We start from the raw sequence: 23005 nt of genomic DNA, 5'->3' as shown, positions 1-23005 counted from the left end.
CTTATCTGTGGGGAAATATTTGCTTATGGTTTATTTAGGCTTATGTTTAAAGGGGAGAAGTCCCTTGCAATGGGAGTTGAATTGCCTTAGCCTTTCTCCCAGAATTTGGGCATGAGTTTAGCGGTGGGTGCAGCTAAGGCACTTTTGGAGGAAAGAAAATCTGATGCAAGAATAGGCCTTTTGATTAAGTGCAGTATCCCCAGGCATGATACTTAACCCCCTGTAAGAATTTTAGATTGAAGATTGTATTAAGGGCCACAACTTCATTTACAGGGTAAACATACCTTTTGCCTGTAGGGTCTTCAGTACAGTTTAGTTGTAATTCCAGGAAGTTATTTAGTTGTAATTCCAGGTAATCTAGATTTTGCAGTACGTAAATAACATTATGAGAGAAGACTTTAAACTCAGATGTTGGTTTGTAAATTTTACTGGCACTGCCCCAAGTGGAAACAAAAATGAAGTCCTGCTTTCTTTTTGGTTACTATCTGGATCTTTATCTACTAAGATGCCCTGAGAATGCCAGTAATTGTGGTATTTTCATCCTGGTACCATTAGATGCTCTCTTGTAACAAAGTGCAATGGTTTAATGTAAAAGTGAGATGGTTTTTAAAGACTTGGTGTTTGGTTAATGATGGTGCAGAGTTGAAGACTACAGTTCCCCTTGTTCTCATAATGTAACCAAATTAGAGCTACTGTATACCAAAACTGTATTAAATATATCAAATAAACTTCAATATCAACAATAATGAATAACTGATACAAGTGTTGCACCTTTCTTGTAGGAAAAGAAAACTGAATAAGAAATTTCTCAACTACTTCTGTGCATGGAAAGAATTGAAATGTGTGTTTATTGCTGCTCTTAAAGATTACTAGCTTTGGAAAGCAACAATATCTCTGCTAACCCAGATTGATTTTGATTTTAATATAATCATATAGGTTTAGCTTAATGTTTCATGTTTAACTTGAGTGTTCCATCTGAGTCTGTATAAATAGCTTAATTAAAATGTGAATGCAGCTTAGAGGAACTGATTCCTGCTGTGTGCAGCAACCCATAAAAGGGCAAAAAAATTCTATGGCAACTGTTGTTAAAAGGACATATATCTTGTTTGGGCATAGATTGTTTGGTCTGTGTATTAGCTGTCTACTTTTCAATATAGAATCCCTACTGGGTTTTGATCGAATTTGCTTTGAAAGCACATTGTAGATCAATACTTAAGGGGCTAATGGACTGTGTGCTAGTTAAATATCAGTGGAACATTCCTCCAAAATTGAGTTTCTGAATAGTATTTGTAAAAACAAAGGTGTGTTAGAAATGTGTATTTCATATCAGAAAACTGCTATAATTTTTCATTCATATTTAGTAATTCACTCTACTTTTTGTAACAAAATTTTTTTTTCAGAGTCATTTATAATACTTCAGGGTTATTCCTTAGGTGATTTTTTGTTAATCAAAATATTTTACCCAATAAAATATAAGACATAAGTGCTTGAATAACTCTGTGCCTTAAATTGCTAGATGGAGTTTCAGAGACACAAGAGATGCCCTGAAAAAAGGCATTGATTTGAAAAATTCTGCTGCGTCTAAAAAAATTCTTATTCTGTATTTTTGATATCTTGAGTAGAATCTTTCAAACTGTTGAAACTTTTAAAGCAGCTAGCCTGCTTTAAACAGGTGAGAATAACAATACATTAGTGGATTCTTAAAGGCTTTTGTTTTTTAATGTAAACTATTTATGGATTTCAATAAAATTGCATTTAACAACATGCAGTTATGCTGCTGGTGAGTCTGAGTTGCATTGCAAAGGAAGTGCAGTTGGACCAGTACTTACTGGAAATATGATGCCCCCATGAATACTAGAGAGAGCCTGCTGGGAATCACCCCTCTCTATGCTTTAAAAATATGTATGAAGCACCCTCCCCAGCAAACTCATCACATCACAAAGGCATGATGGATAGAGCCAGCCTCTCTTAGACTGCTAGTACTTTTGGTATTGCTAGCAACTCCTTCATCCACGCTTGTGTTTTTAACACATTCATGTTGTTATATTCAGCACAACAAATATACAAATAATCTGTGATAATCATAACATGTTGGTATCCAGTCAGAATTTCTGCTTGCTAGACTCTCCTGTATGGATGCACTGGAAGGGAAAATTAATTTGTGCTCACTTCTGCTCCTTCAGTATTCTTACACATTCTCAGTAATTCTTACAGTATTCTCAGCTGAACAAGGAAAGGTTCTGTAGAATTGGAGGGCTGGTTGGTGACAAATTGGTCAGAGAGGCAGATGGTCTGGGACACCTGGGGGGAGGGTGGCATTTTGAAGATATTTGGCAGATCTCTTATTCAGATCCAAGATGTGCTACAGCCTGGCCGCTGAAGCAACTTAAATGTTTGCCCCAAGACATGGTATAGTTGGTGAGTCACCAAGTATTGCATCAAAAAGGGATTGTGTACCACAGATTTCCATCCACCCCATGAAGGAAGGAAGATTGTGCTATAAAATTAAGCATGTATTTAGGGATGAACTGAAGCATGGTCTTATGTGCTTTGATGGACTGAAGCCTAGGGCATCCAAGATCTAGTCTTTGGAAAGTCAAGATGGAAGGGAAAATTAAGAGGAAGGAAGCTCTTGGAAATATCGAAACAGGGTTTTAAAATGACATGACAGTGGCTTTAATGTAACATCTCTTTAGATAATACTGTTACCATTTACAAATAAATGTAACATAAAAATCATTTGAAGATGATTTAGGGCTACTTTTGGACAAACTCAATAATGTGCGGACAGATCACATGAGGGAAACTCATTCTCTCAATCCTCAGGCTACACTGTACACTAGAATTACAGGAGACTTTGTGTAAAGCAGCACCTGAGGTTGCCGGAGTTAATAGGAGTAGGAGCAGGAGGAGATGGTGATCATCAGCATAAATATATTTGTCTCCAAAGAGGCCTGCAGTTTGTGTCTGAAAGGCTCCTCTGTTTTATTATTGTAAGAATCCACACAGGGGTGTCTTTGATCCTTTTTCTTCCCAATGTCAGAGATGTCTTTTACCCTATTCTGGGCTTTTACCGTGTGTAAAAGTCTATGGTAGTCAAATGTTCTATTAGCCAAGTCAGGTGTGCATTCTAATATTTTATGCAGGACCTCAAATTGTCTGTTTTACCTAAATCTGGGAAAATCCCCTCCAACCTGATGTTTTTGTTTTGTTTTGTTTTTTTACCATGAAGGCATATACTCTTGAGGGGGAGGTCCTTTGCCTGCATGACAATACTCCTTGCAGTATATCTTTCTGAATCATTATCATGGAAATAATATGCAGACTATACATTGATGTATTAAAATATTTAAAACCTCCTCTATGTAATGGAGTTTATGGAAATTAAACAGTTACCAGAAGAATATAATTTAGGGACGTCTTCCTCCTGTAATTTGATGTGGTCACTGTACAGTAGAGATAGATGCTCTTTTTGCAATTAAGAAATAACGCAGAAGTTGCAGTATAATTTTGTTGTTTCCAGTTACTTTGACTAGCATCTATTAGCCTGTCGTAAAATACTATATGTATTTTCCTTGTCTCATCACTGTGTGCTTTTGATATGACTTCTTAGTAGCGGTCATATTATTCTTACCTTCTTTTCCAAAAACCAAACAGTTTATTGCATTAAAAGTTCAGCTGACATCTTTTAGACCTTTTATATGACTATGTAAAGACTTCCAGAAAAGGCAGGAATCTTTAATTTGACAGTGAAATTGTTGAAAGACCATAGTTATTTTCTCTTAATCATTTTCTGCTTAATCAGCTGTTATTGTTACACAATGTGTTATAACACATTAATGTTGTTGTTATATTCAGCACGACAAATATACTAATAATCTGTGATAATTGTGACATGTTGGTATCCAGTCAGAATTTCTGCTTGCTGCTGCTTTTGGTTTAGATGCAGTTAAATCTGAATAATGCTGTACAGCAGTTGAGACTTGTAACTCAAACAGAGCATTTTCACCATCGAAATATAATTTGGTAAAATCTTTAAAGTAGTCAATATTTTTGTCTATACAATGTTTTGTTTCGCTGCCTCTGCCTACTTTCCTTTTGGATTAAGTAAATACCTATGTGGTTGAAAGGCAGTTAACTGTATGTGCTAACTTTTAAGGGGGAAAAATTGATGAAGAGAAATGTTATATGTGCCACTACTGGTTATAGCAAGGAGTACCTTCTAACTCGCTCTGTTTAAATTTAGGGAGAGCCTATCACCTTCTGTGAGGACAGTTTTGTGAAGCATCGTTCCAGTACAACTAAGCAGTTCCTGGAAACTGCAGTGAATCTTCAACTTTTTAAACAGGTATGACAGGCCAATTGACCTCTTGAGCTAACAGTTTCCTTCTCACAGCTCTTAGATATATATGTTCTCCTCTCTGCCTCTGTATCCATGCCTGCCAGCATTTGAAAACTCTCAAGAAGACCATTTTGAGAGGAAATATAGGAGAGAGGGGGAATGGCAAATGTTTAACTCCAGTGAGTGTGGAAAGAATCTTCTCAATCCCATTGTATCTCAATGCAGGCACAGACACAATCCTCACTTTTACCCAAACATGACTGGGTGTGTCTGCCTCTGGAATCAATCAACAACTCTTCTGAAAAGGAAAAAATACAGAGCTCCCTGTTTTAGAGGCTTAACTTTTCAGTCTCCTCAGTATAGTCAGGCCCCATCGGTTCACAGGCAAAGGCCCGAAAACCACTTTGTTAGTCAGAGATTGTGTCTGATTTAAGTACTGGATCCAAACTGTACTTGTTTCTTTGATTGGTAGAATCCATTAGCCATGCATACACAGACTTTTTCAACATCAAGACCTCATCCAATCAAATAAATTAATAGTTTAATGAAAATTCCTCCATATTGAGTGTTTGGTTGAGCACAAAGCACCACGTCCTATGGAGGATTTACAGTTCGGTAATAATTATTATAATATTCACATAACATGGCTTCAGCAAAGTCCATTATGCACTTTTTTCATGCTACTATCTCCTGGTATTTCTCTTTGCCCTCCCTTCAATTCCCTTATGTAATTTAGTTGTTTGAGAGAGGGTCAAGAGACCAACCCATAAACTTGTAGCCCAGTAAGCTTATCTTTGTTTGTGGGCAAATCTGAAAAAACATCTTAAGGGATAAGGTGGGAAAACTTTTAGAAAAAACATGGTTTGATTGATGCTAGCCTGAATGAATTCAGGCAGGGGAGTGAATGCTTAACTAATCTGCTGGAGTTCTTTGAAGATATACTACCATAATAGATAAGGAAAATTCATTGGATGTAGGATACTTTGATTTTCAAAAAGCATTTGACAAGTTTCTGTATCAAAGATTAATGGCTAAGGTACAGATTTATGGAATACAAGGATGCTAGCTTGTAGAAGTCATAGATAGACACTTTTCTAATTGGACAAAAGTTTTGGAAATACCTACAAATAAATAACATAAATACAGATTTTTAAAAAATATAATACCTGGAATACTCCAGAGATCAACTCTTAAAATCCAGTGTATTTTATTTTACTATATACGTGCAAGGCAGGGGTTGCATTTATATGAAATATTAAAAGTGGTATTTTAAACATTTATAAGTGTTCAGAAGATTGATTCATGACCAAGAAGGCAATACATCATGAAAACATTGTTATTTTTATTGTTATGGTCCAATATTACATGTTTCTGAGTATCTTCAGCTATCAGGGATATTTGTCCATAGACCACTACTGCACAAGCTGAAGGGTCTGAATTATGATATGAGTATTGTGACCAGATCCTCAGCTGCAGTAAATTGGAATAGTTCCACTGAAGTTAATGGAGCTACATCAGTTTACACCAGCTTTTTTACATCTAGCTTTTGAATTGTAATTTATACTTAATTTCCAACATCACTTAACAATTTTATGATTTTTCTAACATTTCTTCATACTAAGGAAAGTAATATACCTTAGCAGATGAGAATATATTAAAATTATTACAATGTAAATGTTTTAATAGCTAATACGTTGCCTTTCCTTTAGTTTTGATCTGCTTTTTCCCTCCCCCTTCTCTAATTAATTCACAGTCCAGCTGCCTCATCTCCAGCAGTTCCCCACTGACAACTGGGCTGCTTTCAAGGTTGTTTGTGTTTTAAAAGGCTAAAGTTAGTTTACAGTGTTCCTGATACTGAGCATTCTTTTTAGCAGAAAATAATTCTTGATAGCAGCCTAGACACCTAGGCTGGACTGAAGGTGTTTTAACTGCAGCTTTTTTTGCTGCAGTTGCTTTATATAAGCTTTGTCTGACACTTTCAGAAGTGCTGCCCTGGCACTTATTCATTTTTTTGCAACTGAGGTCCATTCTCACCACCAAACTCTGCAACACTTCTTAGTGGCTGCAGTAATTTCAGTGGTGGTTTTGCACTGGGGAAAAGCTAAATCAAGAACCATTACATGGTTGTACCCGTACCCAGTACAGTTCATCTTCCGATTGCTGAACCTAAATTATCTGTAGCTTCTTGTTATCTAGAGCAAACACTTGTGTCTTCATTGTACGTTGTTTACCTTATTATATATTTGACTGAACTTATTCTATATCCAACATGATATGAATGATATTATGAGTTATTAAGCTTTGTAATAGAAATTTAATATCAAAGGTGGCCTGGCCACTGTTGAGAGCAGTGATTGTGAAGTGGATTTTTAAAAATCTCTGAGGTTGGTTAGGGAAGAAGCATAGAGACTAATGTTGCACCTAAAGCCTGTGCTATCTTTTAGTAGTTTTGTTTAGCACATAACAGTATCTTAGATTCTGCAGTTACTTCGTATCAAAAGTGTATTTGAAAACTGTGTTACCACAGTGGATAACTTTGCAGATGCTGACATTTAAATAGCAGTCTGTAAACAAGTTCAAGAGATACCTATATTTGTTTTGTAGAAAAGAAAAAGAAGAATGGAGGAGTAAAAAAAGAAGCCTTTGGAATTAAATAAACCAAACAGGGCAAGCATTCTGTGTTTAGATGTCCTTTTTCTTTTCCTAAAGCTTCTTAAATTATTAATGTATTGACTGCTTTGAGTCTAAGAAGTGACTGTGTACAGATTTAACTTTCTTACTCAGCAGATCTGCTCCTTGTGTATATCCAGGTCAGATCTGTTCACTTTAGTGACAGAAACATTTTTTTACTGCTTTTTTCTCCTGTTGGCCTTGCATCTATTGGAGAAGCAGTTGGATTATTTCATCATCAGAAATGTTAACTACATTCCAATTGCAGGACAAAATTTTGCCCACAACACATCTGCACTGTCCTACAGAAGTCAATGGTGTAGCTTTGATGTAATGGAAGGCAGAGTTTGACCGACATAGTCTGTGTTACTGATGATGATGCATTAGCCATAGAGAGCACAGCTTTCAAATCCCAGGATAAAATTTCATAGGTGGAAATTAGACTGCCTGCTTGAAAATCGATGTTTTCAAGACAAAAATGCATTAAGCTTGATTAGGGTACACATTACAGGGGTCTTGTAATTATCCCCAAATCAAGCAGAAATAAATCCTGGAAATTCAGATTTGAGGTAAAATTTAAAAGAAGTCTAACCACTTTAACTATGCCCTGAAGTGACTCTATGCAGTAAGACTACAATTATGATTCATGCATATTAGGGTTTGTGATTCCAGATCAGATTAAACTTAATTTTAAAGAAACACTGGAATTTGTTTCATGGTGTCAGTAGAGGACTGCTGCCTTCATAACAGAAATCATTGAAGTCCTTTCAGTCATGTAATTTTCTAGTGTAGAATCTGGCTGCACTTCCTGTTATACTTCCCCATTCATATGGCAATTTTTTAACTAAAAGAAGGTATATGGAATAGAGATCATAGCCCCAAGGGCATTTGGTGCCCTTTTTATCACTCATTTGGCTGACTAGATTTTAGAGTTGCCTCAGCCATGAAAAAGACTTTTCATGTTTAAAACCAAGAAAGATATCTTTATTCGTTAGTTCTAAGAGGATATTTAATTTCCAGAGAGAAGGCATTGAACCTGAGAAAAGGTCCTTATTTTAAATAAATAAGTAAGATATGCCAATTTTTCCTTCAGGTTCAGGAGCTTGTATTCCCTAGATTTGAAAGCTGTGTTACTCCTGTTGCTACTACTGCTTTTCTTCAGCCTTCAGAGCTGGCTTATTAATACATGATATCTATACCTTGGCTTTTTTCCAGTCCTGAGAAGGCTCTCCTTTAATTAGGATGACATAATATTACTGTTGTTAAACCTGATGCTAGAGTCTGGAATTTAGCTCCTGCTTGTTCCCAGCTTCAAATACCAGCTGCAAGTAGTTATATTTTGGACCTTAAATATTTTTATGGGTGTCCAGTGAAAATAATAACTCATTCATAAGGAATATCTGGACCAACATGAAGATTCTCTAAGGTATATGCTGTTTATTAAAAATTTCCATTATATCATAGTGTACTGGCATTTGTGTAGCTTGTAGAAGATACTGAGAAGTGAATATATAGCAGCTGTAGTGCTGAGAAAGGAAAAATAATATATATTTTAAGGGCACAAAGTACACTGTAAGCTATTTAAGCAGAAATAATTTCAAGCCTCAAAATTCAAGTTTCATGAAGAAACCATCTTTTCCCAACCTGTAAGGAGAAATACTTTACCATATATTAGCACCTAAATTATTTTGCACCTAGTGGCAAAGAGCCTCATTCTCATTTACACTAAGGTCACTTTATGCTCATTGCACTCTGCATTGCTCCAATTCTTCCCACTGCTTATATCCTTTTCATTCTTTCTGCAAACATCCAGCTGGTTTGGCAAGTTGCCTGAACTGTGAGACCTTTGCCTGAGCACTCAGATGCATTTTTTAGTATGTTGCTGTTTATTGTTTCAGGGCTCCAATGTACATTTTTCTTTCTTGTTGCATCAGCAACCCCTTAGTGTTTCCAGCATCTTCTGTTTTCTCTTGATGTACCCTGTCCTTGAAAGAGGAAAGAAACCTGCTCAGCAGCTTCAAGCCATGAAGCAGAACTATGTTCATTATAGACAGCCATACTCCTGGCAGCGTCTGCCTAGAAATCAACCCCAGTGCACAAGAGTGTTAGGTTTGCGTTCAGATATCACCCTATGTGATAAAGAGATATGGGGAGCACCTCTCAAGCCTCTTTGGAACATCCCAGGAAAATACCTGTAAGTCTAGCACAGAAGGATCAGGCCAGAGCATTCAAAGTATAAACCCTTGAAAGGAAAAGCTTGAGTTAGCCTACGCCAGTGAGCATCAGAAACTCAGTGCTAACACCCTCCCTATGGGCTCCAGCAAAGTCAGAGTGAATGCTTTATGAAGTTCTGTTGTTCTTCCAGGCCCCCCCACTTCACCTAAATAATTCTAACTGCTTGAATCAGAAGGCAGAAGTTCAAGTGATAAGTATTGCTATCTAGCCTCAGATAGCCTCCACTCTGAAGAGGCACCAAGACAGCAACATCCTGAGAAATGAAGCTATTTCTTTCAGATTTTGCAGAAGTTATTACAACTTTGCCTACTTTTTCTTATGAGTTACTCCTTAAGCTTCCTATTCCTCAAAAGTGAGAATACTCGCAGATTATATCTACAGAAAAGTGGAAGTTACCTGTAATTCTGCTTCTCTAAAGATACAAAATAAAATAGGATTTTCATTCATTTGCCCACGTCACTTCAGAGTGTGGGAATTACTTTCTTTAAGATGTTTTCTTTCTTGTACCTGATTTCTTTCTTTTTTTTTTTTTTTTCCTCTGAGACATACTTTTAGATTGCTTTACCTAAATTTGAGTTGATTTATTGTGGGAGTTTGTCTTCTGCACAACCAAATGAATTGGCTGGCATCACCTGTTCGCTACAGGCGGTGGCACATAAAGTCCTGCGAGGGAACTGTCTCATGTTGTATCCTCCAGGGGCAAAATTCTTTAAGATCTCTGGGAGTCTGGCTATTCTTGTGGTAAGGAGCTAAGGCCCAAAAGTAAGAATCCTATCAGAACGATGTCCCCAGAGAAGCAAAATTGCAGTTAAATATTTTCCCTTCTGGGTTAATTATGCAGTGCCACTGAGTGGTTTGTCAGTAGTGGATATCAGACTCAGATTCTCTGGATCTAAAAGCATGAGCCTCTACTGCCTGAACTTAAAAACCCAGATCTACTAGCTCAAAGGCAATACAGACTTAGAAGCCTCTCTGAGGTCCATCCTACAGAAGGGGACAAAGAGCCATGCTATGTATACTTGGGTTCCACTAACATTACCTGAGCTTTCTACTATGTAGTACTAAAAACAAACAAAAAACTGGAACAGCATTGCTTTCACTTCCGCTACTCTTCCAAATAAGTTTCCATTGTTTCTGTTAACATTTATATTTGGCAGTATTTACTTTGAAATGTTATATTAGACTAATCCTTGCACTGGAGACTAAAAGTCAGCCTCTCCGTTTTCTGTTGATATTTTACCAAATGATGAGAGTGTCCATAAATCATGTGTTGGTTTATGGCATGGAGTGAATACATAACTTTCTCCAAAGAGATAATGTCTTAGAGTTCAAAGACTGTTTTCTGCACAGCAGTAGCTAAAGATGCTCTTATTGCTCTTATCTCTTTTTCTTATTGTGAAATAATCCAGTGATCCCATAGTGGTCTGACCATGAACCAAATCCATTTGGAAAGAAGCCTACTTGGAGTCAGAATGAAAAATTAAAAAGGAGTTTAGCCATGAAAATACAGGGAATGATTATCTTCGACAGCATGTGCTCTATTATTATTGCTCCTGAAATTTTTTGTACTTAAAGATTGGAGTTTTTCATGTCATCAGTCTATCCATTGACAAGCATCAGATTGCCACTGACAGTACTGTTTGGATAATCTGTGATAATGTATGTACTTAGCCAAATAATTAATTTCTGTTAGCATCTATGTGCTATTTTAGTAACAGTGAATTAACTAGGAACTCCTGCTAGAAAATGAATAATCAGTAAAATGTTTTCTCAATTTATTTTTGCTCAGACTTGAGCTAACCTACTCAAACTAAAATGGATGGATTAGTCCTTGAAAGCATTCTAGAAATGCCAATTTTTCTAGTCTTAATCCTGTAAAACAAACTGAATTTCATTTCTTCTAGGAGGTTATATGAGATTGTTTGTTTTATTTTCACCGTTCTTTGTTTCTGACATATTTGGACTGCACTTTTAGCCTTTGCATGCACAAATGCATGCACTTGCATATGTACATAAATATTGATGTGTTCGAACATGCATCTGCAAATCCCATTAAGTGAAAATTGTTTTGTGAGTCAAAATTCTAATTGATTCATGCCTGTACACACACATGTGCAAGTGTTCGAATTTTCAAATATGCAGGCAGGTATGTGTTTGCACCTGAAAAGCGTGGCTGTATGAACCAGTATGTGCACACAGTCCAGGTGGAGGCTGGCAAAGGCCAAGTTTAAAATATGGCTCTGTATCACACAGTACTTCTGTTATGGCACTCGGTGCATTGGGCTCTCCTATGCTTAAATGAAATACCCTTCCAACATACTTACTGCTGTTGCCAATGTTCCTTTCAGCCTGCAGCTACAAACTTCCTCTCCATCCATATAGAATGACTGTGATCCAAACTCTGCTGTCTTTGGTCTCCTCACACATAACTCCTCATCCAGCAGAGTTTCAATCCTCAGCCAGAATTCTCGAGTGCAGTCAGTGAGCATCAGATATCCCAGTTCAGCCTTACTTTGGAGTAGAGCTGGTCAAAATTTATCCAAATTTCAACTACAGATTTTAACATTTTTCAGCTAGCTGTTCTTCGGACTCAGTGATACTTATCTGGAAAGGCATCAGGGACATGAGATGAGACCAGTTCTTGACCCTTCAAATACAACCTGAGAGAACTTCTCAATATCCATAAGTGATTATAATTTTAAACCTGAAATTAAACATTTATTAGGAAATAAATTAATAAACTTTCACATCATCTGCTGTGAAAAAGAATAATCTAGACAGCAATTTAAAAATACAAAATTTGGGAAAAAAATGAGATTTGGAGTTTCATTCAGAGACTAATCTTGTTAGTTAAAATATTTTAAGTTTTATATTCTCTCACACAAACAATACTAGAAGAGAATACTAAAAGCACTGGTACGATGGTGATAATATTTCTGCCATATGAATACAATGTATTCATATCCACCGTTACAACATCTACCCAAAAGTATTACAGCATTCTTGTGATCTGTAATATTATTTTAACATAGATATTTTACATGTAACATATATGTATGTAGGTATGTGTGTATATATTATATATATATGTATATACTTTAATTTAATATTGTGAAAGTTAAGGAAAGGCCAACATATTTTTGACTCGTGTTTTTTATATTCCAGTTTATTGATGGTCGACTATCAAAGCTAAATGTAGGAAAAGGGTTCTCTGATGTTTTTGAAGAAGAGATCACTAATGGAGGCTTCTGTGGAGGTACAGAATTATTTCAGGAGCATTTGTTTGTATATATCATTGCCTGTTCCACAGGATCCATTGAAGATGTCATTTTGACTTGAACAAAAACCAGATAACGGCTTAACATTATTACTGATTATCTGACTAAATACTTCTGATTCATTTTTAGCAGAGTTTCAGTCTATTATGTATCAGTAGCAGAATAGCTAACTCGCTATTTAGCCAAACATTTGGAGTGCATTAAATGAAAATAAATGGAATTATTTTAATTTAATGATCTGGTTTTTATAAAATCAAGATCAAGTGAGATTTTATTAGATTTTTTAAAGTATTGGCTTGCTTAATAACTGATCAGATATTTACTGGCTGAAGAATATTTTTGTAATAATTACAAGATTTTGATTCCCTAATTCCTTTCCTTTTATTAACAGTTAATTTAGTTATTTTATAATGTCTTTTTTAAAAATTCACATATTTCATGTGTTTCTGCAATGTACCTAAGGCAAATTTCTCCAAAATATAAATTATTACTGTCTCAAGCAAAATGCACTATGCTTAAATAATCTTAATCTTTAGAATTCTACTCTAAAAAGCGACAGTGTAAAAATGTATCTTCTTCCTAATCAAATCTACTATTTCCTGCTTGTGTTCAGTCATATCCACTGACTTTAATGACTAAAATAAATTTTTATTACTTTTAATTCCTGCTAGCCTGCCAAGCCAGTACATCCAAGAAAGCTCAAAGTGGATCCAATTCCATGTTCTGTGTTTCTATCAGGATTCTCTAATCATTTCTAGTTCCATGGCTAGTCAGTTACACCTTCTTAGTTATAAACCACTTATATTTCCTACAATAAATGTGGGCCTCCACAATGCCATTTTTACCGTTAATTTTCATAGCAGAGCCTCAGTCTTCTTTACCAATGTGAATTGTGTGATTTGAACCAAATTCTGTCTCTTAGGGCAGCTTTGGGACAGTCTTCTCCTACAAAGCTACCTTAAAGCTAGCAGATCTGGCCAGTGGAGGATTTGCCCTGCAAAGCCACCATAACAGATTTCGTACCATGTCCTCTGAACACTCGATATAGAAGCCTACTTCTCTAGATCCTGACTGTAAAGTGACCTTTGCTCCCTTCTTTCTCCCATCTCCCTAGTCTTGGGCTGAGATCTGGCCTGTTTTTCCTTGATGAGGTTAGGAGAGAATGGTGGTCAAACCAAGATTTAGTCCTCTCCCCCCCCGACCCCGACCCCCCAGTCTCCGTGCCCTTTAGGGCAACTTACTCCTACAGCTTTATAAATAGTTTTTACGCAGTGGCCATGTCAATTCAGATAGGTAATGTCAGTGCTTCCTTTGCTCCCTGCTGTTAAGAGGTCAAGAGGGTGCAGTGAAACAACATTAGAACTTGGATAAAGTTAGGTTTTTGGCTCTACATTGATACGTTTTGTCAACCTCATGTCTTATCTGGCTATGCTCATGAGGGAATGCTCACCCTCAATAGCAGTTTTTTGGGTTAGAATGTATTGTATCCTGACTTTTCAAGTCAGACAAACTGTATCATATTGTGGACAAATTGCTTAGGGCACCTATTCAATATTTACATAACTGCTGCCTCATTATCATTATGTGGTGGAGAGAGAGCAACAAGTATGGAATTGAGGGTGACATCTGGTGACACTAATGGGGTAGAACTGTATTATTTTTCATAGTTAAATCCCATCAACTTTACCATTGGCCCAAGACTTTACAAAACTGAGTGGAGACCAGCTTTCAGAGAGGTCACTAAAAGTCAAAGTAACCTGTGCATTGGTGAAGGGATAGGGACAGCATTTCATCAGAAATATATATAAGTAGATTTTTCTTTAAATATAGTGATTTGAAAATACGCTTTTTCAGTCTGAAGGATGAAAAGAAATTGTCTACTGTATCAAAATGGCATTCTGCATCAGGCAGCATTCCCACTAAAACTTCTCAGGTTTCCATCTTCTGTCACATGCATTCGCCGATAGAAGTAAATATAAGAATCATCAGTGTGAATGTAACTTTCAGTGCTAGCATTATTGATGGTGCATTCTGTGGTCTTTTGCTTCTATTCTATCAGTTCTGCTGGAGGGACAGAGTTGATGAGTCCTTTTTGTGCTCTCTCTAGGTGTGCCACATGAAAAAACAATTCTGTTAGCTGGTGGAAAATTTGTTCCCCACCTGTTGTAAACTTTTTTCAATCAATTTTTTTACAGGGTAAATGTCAAGTGGAGGCAGGGAATGGGGAAGGAGTATGCCAGTGCAAGCAGAGACCTGGGAATAATGTTGAGAATCAGGTGTTCAACACCCCACCTCCCGGGAGCCTGCTTATTGCAGGCATATTAGGATTGCTAATCATTTTTATGTTCCCTTTGGGCCATCTGTTTTTTTTTTTTTCCCCCTTCTTTTTTCTCTCACACTTTCACACTATGCTTCACTACATTCCCTTTCACAAGAGGAAAAGCATTTTTCATTGCTGGAAAAAGTATCTCATGTTAATGGCAAAAACTTATGAAATTAATTTTATCAGTAGAACTCTTTCTTTTTCTTTAATGTGGTCATATTGGAAAATAGGCTAAAACCCAATGTTAGCCTGTGTTGCATTGCTACTGTTCAATAAAAACTTTTTGCACAGTTATTTAAACTTGCTGGCCCCTGGGCACATCTGGCTGCTCAGAAATACAAACTACAAATCTTGGGATTCTCAGCAAATTGCCTTCATACATAAATAAATATTAGCAAGAAGTTTAACTGGGAATCTTTCCTGCTTCTGTAGCAGCAGACCAGCTGTACCTTTGAACCTATCACCTAATTTTTCTTGGACTGGGGCTTGTTAATAATTTTTACAGATACATTTTACTCATCCAGAGAATATCTTTTTCATAACCAGAAGGTATTGGCAAATTTAGTGAATAAAATATCAGTAAACATTAGTATTGTATTATATTAGTACGCTATTTTTTTTTAATTTATGCTGACAACCTTGGAGCTACTAGTGGAAAAAGATTCTACTTAATAGTGAAGAAGTCAAGAGACTTTGAATCTGTGTCGGGGATCTGATCTTTATAATAAGAATTCATTTTTTCCAATTTAAATTTGAGGTAGTTCAGATATGGCTCAGCACATGTAGTGTTTGCTTTGTGTTTTCCCTGGTTGAGGTTGTATCTGTTTTTCTTCACTCATTGGCTAGTAAATGATAGAACTTCGGAAGGATTTGTGACCTATAAGCCTCCCCATCAGTATTCTGGACTAATAAACCTCATAATAAATTACAAAATCTCATCTACTATAATCTCTGGTAAGAAGTGGAATTCATAGGGGCCATGGTAAACACGCTTCAAGTGTGGGAATTTCTCTCTTAAGAGCCAGTAGTAGTCCATTATTTCAATGGACGTTTGATCAAGTCCCAAATGATTCTCTGTCTAAGATTACCTTGGCCCTGAGCAATAAATTGTTACATTAGCAAGTTCATTATATTGGTGAATTAGTAGTGGCTACGTTCTACCTTGTGGTGAGGAAATAGTTTTTGTGTGTATACTGTGTATCCTCCAGTAACTCTAGTGAGCCTAGTCAATCTTAAGGGACAACTGTTCAGTCACTGTGACTGTTGTGTATTTGTAAAGGGATTTATGCAGGGGATGTGAGAACAGTCAACTCTGTTAAGCTGTCTTTTCCAACTTGGCATCACTTTTCACTCACACCACTGTTGAATTGGCTATTGCAGAATTGCTCGCAAGGAATTGAGTGCAATGGCCTGGAACATTTAAATGAAAGCATTTGTACAAGTCCAAACAGCTAATCCCTTCACTTGTCCCACTCAGAAATTGCTGGATTACCTTTTGCAATTATCCAGTTAGTCCTCAGATATGTTCTATGAGAGCTTGGTTTGCTGGTGTTTTGGCTAATCCAGTTTCTAGTTATTAGATTTATTTCAGATCTTAAGAAACTTTTGAAATCTCCTATGTTGTCAAAGAATATCAGTGTATTCCTTGCAAAGTTGATAAATGCTCTCTTTGAACATGATTTTTGTGAGCTCAAATTTCTTGCATGGAAGTATTCATTCATGGTAGCTATCACTGCACTTCACAGTATCAGTAAATTCAAGTGATTAATCTACTCTGAACATTTCTCAAAGATAAGGAAGTCAGTCTTACGTGCTCAACTGAAGTGCCTTATGAAAGTGATGTTTCAGTTCTACCTCAGCCTATCAAATGTTAGCTTGTCTTTTGTGGCCAATTTAATAATATAATAGCATCCAAAGAACTTATCTATGTTGGTAGTTGTTTTACTCATCCACTTGCCTTCTACAGTGTGAAAGAAATAACATGTAATTTACACTTCCAGTTACAGAGAGTCTCCCTACACAGGAGATGTGAAGCGATGCCAAGGTTCTTATTCCTGTCGCTTGTCCTTTTCTCTTTGACTGTAAGATGGTAGTGTCTACAGCCCAGTTCCTTTTCTCACTGCAAGGTTTTCTTTTTGCCCAGAGAGAAGAGAGGAATGAACCCAGCTCTGGGTAAAAAGGAGGAAAACACTATATTCAATACAAAATATATTCTTTGCACAATATATACATCCCCCTCCTTCAGACTTTTTATGATTTTTTACTTTTGTTTTAGTGAGTCTCTTGTTTTTTCTGACCTTAATTTCTCTTTGTACTTGAGTCAGATTTAGCAGTTTTCTTCACAGAAACTATTGGGTGTAGTGAAAAAGCACTATTGGAAAGAAAATAAGGGGTTCATAATAGAGTAACCCCCATTTTGGTTTTTGTGTATATGGAGTTTCATCCTCCACATTCTTGAAAGACTCAAATTCGTATAAGAATCTAAGTCAATTTTTTTTTAAATACAAAGTATATTATGGAGAGGGCAGGAACACCCAAAAATGTGTTGAATGTGTTTCTGATCATTTTATTTTATTTTATTTTACATTCACATCTTAGGAAATTCAAGATCTTATCAGCAGTGGGTGCATACAGTAAAGGTATAAAACTTTATTTTTATTTGACTAGTTTATTTATCTTTGGAAAAGTCATCATACTGAACATCGAGCCTTAAAAGGATATTTGACTTTATATGGTCAATTTAGTGCCAGTCTCTAAATTTTTGTACTGTTCCTTGTATTTATGTAACAGAGAAAATATCTTACATTATTAAGGAAGTTATTTTTACCCAAATATATTTTGTCATAAAGTAGTGTCTTTGTCATGACAACATCTTTATATTAGTTTAAAAATGAGGAAAAAAATCTCATCCACAAAATAAATGCCAAATTTTGAGAAGCACAGAATGTTTCTCTGTGTATCTAGCCAAGTATTTTTCTGTATGCTGTTTTGTGTTACATTCCATAACTCTGAGTTAGGTGTGGCACGAGGATTTGATAGGAATTTTATCACTTCTAGTAAACAGCAGTTTGGTTAATATTAATGTTTTTATAGTCTGACTAACAGAGGACCCTTTGTTGCACAACATGGTTACCAGGAAGGTTTAATAAATGATAGTATTTTAGACAAAACTGTTATATAATTAAATTAGACATGATTACCTCAATGTGATAGAAATTGTTTGTTTGTTTGTTTTAATGATACAATATATCCATTAAAAAGCCAAGTAAAACTTACATATTACATGTATAATGGTAACAGTTCATGCATAGGTATGAGACTACGTCATTATCTTAGAATGCCTTGATAAATATGTGTCAGCCATGATACTGACGTACTGTAACCCTTGTGTAGTTGTAGACAGTAGGTTGTAGATGCAATACAGCTGTGGAAATTTTTCCTAATTTAAAAACAGGGCCATTATTTCCCTACTTAATTGTATGCCAGCCTGTTATTTATTTTTCTTGCTATTGTCTTAACTTTTAACCTGTGTTGTAAGGGTTATTCAAATATGTTTTTGTATGTTTCAGAAAGGAGGTGCACTAATCAACACAGCAATGACCAAAGCCAGCCCGGCTGTGAAAACAGCATACAAATTTGTAAGATCAACTCAATCTGTGCATAAAAAACCGCCTACAATCTCCAGTTCTTCTCAATAACTGAAAAAGCTGTATCCTACCAATATGTATTACAGAAAAACATTACAGTCTCAGAAATCGTTTTCAGCTTTCATTCCTACTCCAGTACAGTGCTGGGGACTTAAGAGCTGATTCTGAATCTGACAGATAGCTTGTGCAGAATAATAACCACTCCATGTTTTTAAAGGGTTCAGTATGCTAATTTTGGCTTCATTCAAAATATACAGTAGATGCTTATTTGAATACCTATTACATATTTGAAATACAGCTGAAAACCTCTACTTAACTGATGTCATTAAAATATGGATTCTGAAAATACTAAATCTCATTTAAACCAAGACCCCTTTATATCTCCCTGGCTGCGTAAATTTAAAGTGAATATAAATTTAATTTACAGTTCTCAGTGGTGTAAAGGGGTCTTTGTGTAAATAACAATAAGTCCCTAAGGGACAAACTGAGCCTTATCATAAGCAAATGCAACTCCACTATGGCATTAAGTCATTGGTCCCCAAACTGCCGAGCCTGGCCTCGGCTCCTGGCTCCCAGCCGCAGCTCTTGTCCAGGCCATGGCACCAGCTGCAGCTCCTACCATGGCCCCATTCCTGGCCGCAGCTCCAGCCCCAACTGTGGCTCCGCTCCTGGATCCTGAACACGGCTCCCGGGAGGGCACGGACAGGTTCCATTACAGGTGAAGTGGGGAGCAACAGAAAAAGTTTGGGATCACTGCATTAAGTGGTACCTTGTCCAAAAGTGTGTTGGGAAACAAATATATTGAGTGCAGGGAACAATTGCAGTCCAAAACTTCCATTATGACCAATCTATTACTTATTGGGTGTGAGACTCTTCTAAACTCATTGCTATGGTCTTAATAAAATAGCACTAATTCAAAAAGTTATGGACTTACGCTCCTGTCCCTTGTCTTACAGCTTATCTAGTTGAACAGTCAGTACACAACAAGCTGGGGTAAATCTGCACTGCCCTAGCATGTCATGTGCTAACTGTCTGTATGGACCCTGCGACAGTAAAAGTTACCTGATGTGTTTTGATCTAGCCCACTTTGGAGCAGGAATAGATCAAAGTGTTCCAGGGAACTTTTAGTGTGTGGTAGAACAGTCCACACTGACAGTGTGCAACAGATGCGTGTAAATCTTCACTGCACTACTCAGATTGCCACACGCTGTTTGACTTGTTTTATGTCTTCAGTTCAACAATCAGTCCAGTTTTTAAATTGTCTTTAAATATGCCTAACTCATAAAGCATGTGAATTACGTTATATTATCCAGGGTATAAAAACAGTGTGGTACCTCGTAAGAAGTGACACAATGATAAGTATTTTAGGATTGGAGTCAAAGCACATAGGGGAAGAGTCTTCTTTTGCCTTCCTTTTGGCTTTTCTAAAGACTCTTTAGATTGATGCATAGTAAGTAGTTCTGAATAAATCAGTGCTGCAATCTGATGCTAGTAGATTTTAAATAAAACTTTAAAAGAGAATTTTTAATTGTACATCAGTTCAAACTCTCACAAAAGTCATGAGGAAAGAAACAGGTAAATAAATTAAAGGTACTGTATATTCATGCACTCATTTATAATTTAAAAATGGTTCATTAACAGGTTAGCAGGAAATTATTCTCCTCCTCTGTTTTTCATAGATGAGGTTTCATGATTTCCTCCCAGCTACCGATTTTGCCCATTATGTCCCTGACCCTACAACTTTTTCTGCATCAGTTGACTCCTTTGTGCACAAGAAGCCTCATTAATTTCAGTGCAGCTATGTGCATGTTCAAGGGTCCTCACATCTGGAACAAGGTGCAGAAGCAGGCCTATATGTCCTCTATTGCCCTTTCCCCTTCCATACATGCTGCTGCCCTCATAGACCCTTGCCTACCTGCTGATAGGAATGTGGAATATCGATGAGTATTGCATTAAGGGTTGTCTTATGGTGGCACTGAAACAATAATGGAGTTTGTACCTTCTCCCAGAATCCTAACAGACTACTAAATGCATCCAAGTGCTGTGAATATGAGTTTGGAAGATAAACTGTTGTTCTCATGCTAACATCTACTACATGGCACCCTGTTGCATTGTTTGTTATTGAGCTAGTGAGTTTATGATTTAAGGATCAAATTTTCAAAAGCACAACAATCTGGCCTCGAAAAGTGCCCCAAGGCACTTTTGTATGGAAATACTCATCATTCTCCCCATAAACTACATTTCCCTGGGTGCAAAATAAGTAATTAAGATATGTATGTCACTGATTTTCTAGAGTAGATTCTGAAGTTTTTCAGATATGGCCCTTAAATGTGAGAAGTCATAGCCACAATTTTCAAGGCTACTTTTGAGAATTGGTTCTGAAGTTAACTTGAATCTAACTTGATTCATGTAAGAAAACTTTCCTGATCCTCTTAAGAGCAGGTTAACACTTTTTCTAGGAAAAAATAAACTGTAGAAAATTTTGAATACAATTACTTGTCATCTAGAATGAAAATTCATCTCTAAATTGAGGGATGCCCTTGCAATATAATGTGCAAATTATTGTCATGAACAATCATGGGACTTGGCTGCCTATTTTAATGCACACAATTGCCCCCTAAGTATCAGCACTATGTTGTTCAGCAACACTGGAGAAATTATCCACCTGCATATAAAACCACGTCATTTCTTTTAAGATTGATGTTGCCTTGTAAGTTGCCAGACTGCAAAACACTGTAGCAGTCAGCTTAACAATCTTAACAGTTTTCCAAAAAGACTTGCTATTAAAATACTTCTTCAAATGTAAAGGACCATTTCAAATAAAGAGATGGACATTAGAGACCAATAGTATGGTTCATTTTTAGTGATAGTTGAGGATACATTGCCTAGTGTGTTTTCACAACATTTGCATGTATGCACAGAGAGACACCTCTTACTATACTGACAGTTATTAGCATAGTATAGCTAACTGGTACCGCCCATGTGAAATTAGCGATAGAGATTATTATCCTTATCACATAAAAATAAAATAAAATAATTCTCATTTAAATATGGCTTCATGAAGCATATTTTTTTAACAAAGCCTATATTTTTCACAGCCAGTTAAGTCATTTTGTTTTAATTTTCTAGGCAAAAAATCATGCAAAGCAGGGAATAAAAGAAGTGAGGAGTAAGTTAAAACACAAGGTATGTAATACAATTTTTACTTTTTTACCTTGCTTCTTGTATCAGATTGAATCTTATACTTTACAAATCACATGAGATTTGTGTTTTTAATGACTTTTGAAATATGCTTAGCCCTTTGTTCAACAATACATTTTTCATAACGAGCCCTCTGGCAACTATCTGTCATTCTATGCATCTACTGAATAATCTCTTTATTGTTTGCATATTTTATCATAGAACAACAGAGATCTTCAAAGATACGTTAACAGGATGTATGTTTTCATAAAGTTGATTGCTTTGATATCACAATTGAAGCCTTTGCTTCAAGCTGAGAATTTAAGACAGGATAGTCTTGCAGTACAATGTAATTCGGAAGGTGTAGTTGTCTGTTTTGGATTCATAAGAGCTGAGCACAATGCTAATGTTTTAAAATAGAGAAACATTTTTAACTTTCAAAAGTAACATAGAAATATCAGAATGAAGCTTGATTTAGGCATATAACTTACACAGTTTTCCTAATGAGTTTTATTTCTTCACTTATGATTTTCATTGTGGGGAAGGGGAATTAACTTGAATGTAATTTTATAGTTTTCTCAAATATAAAGTTTTTAAAATATTTAATAAACATGAATGGATTTAGAATGTTTTATATATATTCTAAAAACCTCATTTGAAAACTCACACTGTGAAAGATGCATTTGATAATCAATAACTTTTTGCAATGCTGTATTTCATTTTGTTAATAAATATGATATTTTTAGACAGATTTTTAGTAACATGATCTATGTATTAAGAAAATGATTTGTGCTGCTCACAGTATGCATAAATACATAAGGTATGTAGATACCTATTATAAACATTGGATTTAAACTCTATTCTGTTGTATAGGAGGGTGATGAAGAATATGGAACTTGTAGGTCTGGTGTAGTACAGTATGCTCCAGTGTACACATTACACAATCAGAAAAGCAGAAACTCAGAAAAAAGACGACTTGCCCAGGTAAGTCACCTGAAACTTATGCTCTCACTTTCCTAAAATATGGGGGAAAATGTTTTCCTGTTAAAGTAGTGTGTTAATGAAGGTATTTACCATAATATTTTACCATCTGTATTCAGGAAATTTGATGATAAGTAGTATTCACAATAATAGTGCTCGCATAATATACTGTTTTGAGAGGAGAGAGAAAGGCTTATCATATATCATCCTCCTGGAGGACTCCCATTAGGTAATAATTTCATAGGCATAAAACATACATTTCATAACAATCATGAATATTAGTTTTTTAATAAAGGGATTCTGGTATATTCATGTACGCCCAAGTTGATTTTTCACTGCTAATCTTTTT

The 23005-nt window shown here is 36.1% G+C and overlaps 1 protein-coding gene across 3 annotated transcripts in view; it reads left to right on the top strand.

Annotated features, from left to right (window-relative positions):
- DENND1B (DENN domain containing 1B) overlaps nucleotides 1–23005 on the top strand; it is a 250281-nt gene that overhangs the window by 195668 nt on the left and 31608 nt on the right. For all 3 annotated transcript variants that reach the window (XM_067538292.1, XM_067538291.1, XM_067538290.1), the window contains 6 exons: nucleotides 4247–4348; nucleotides 12413–12503; nucleotides 17447–17487; nucleotides 18418–18486; nucleotides 21625–21681; nucleotides 22549–22659. In XM_067538292.1, the coding sequence (XP_067394393.1) occupies nucleotides 4247–4348; nucleotides 12413–12503; nucleotides 17447–17487; nucleotides 18418–18486; nucleotides 21625–21681; nucleotides 22549–22659 (471 nt within the window). The remainder of the gene's footprint in view (nucleotides 1–4246; nucleotides 4349–12412; nucleotides 12504–17446; nucleotides 17488–18417; nucleotides 18487–21624; nucleotides 21682–22548; nucleotides 22660–23005) is intronic.

This window comes from Emydura macquarii, unplaced genomic scaffold (genome assembly GCF_026122565.2).
Source record: "Emydura macquarii macquarii isolate MOO-44397 ecotype Brisbane River unplaced genomic scaffold, CSIRO-AGI_Emac_v2 contig_480, whole genome shotgun sequence".
Taxonomy (NCBI): domain Eukaryota; kingdom Metazoa; phylum Chordata; order Testudines; family Chelidae; genus Emydura; species Emydura macquarii.
Note: the sequence above shows the minus strand (reverse complement) of the source record. Positions and strands in the feature narration are given on the sequence as shown.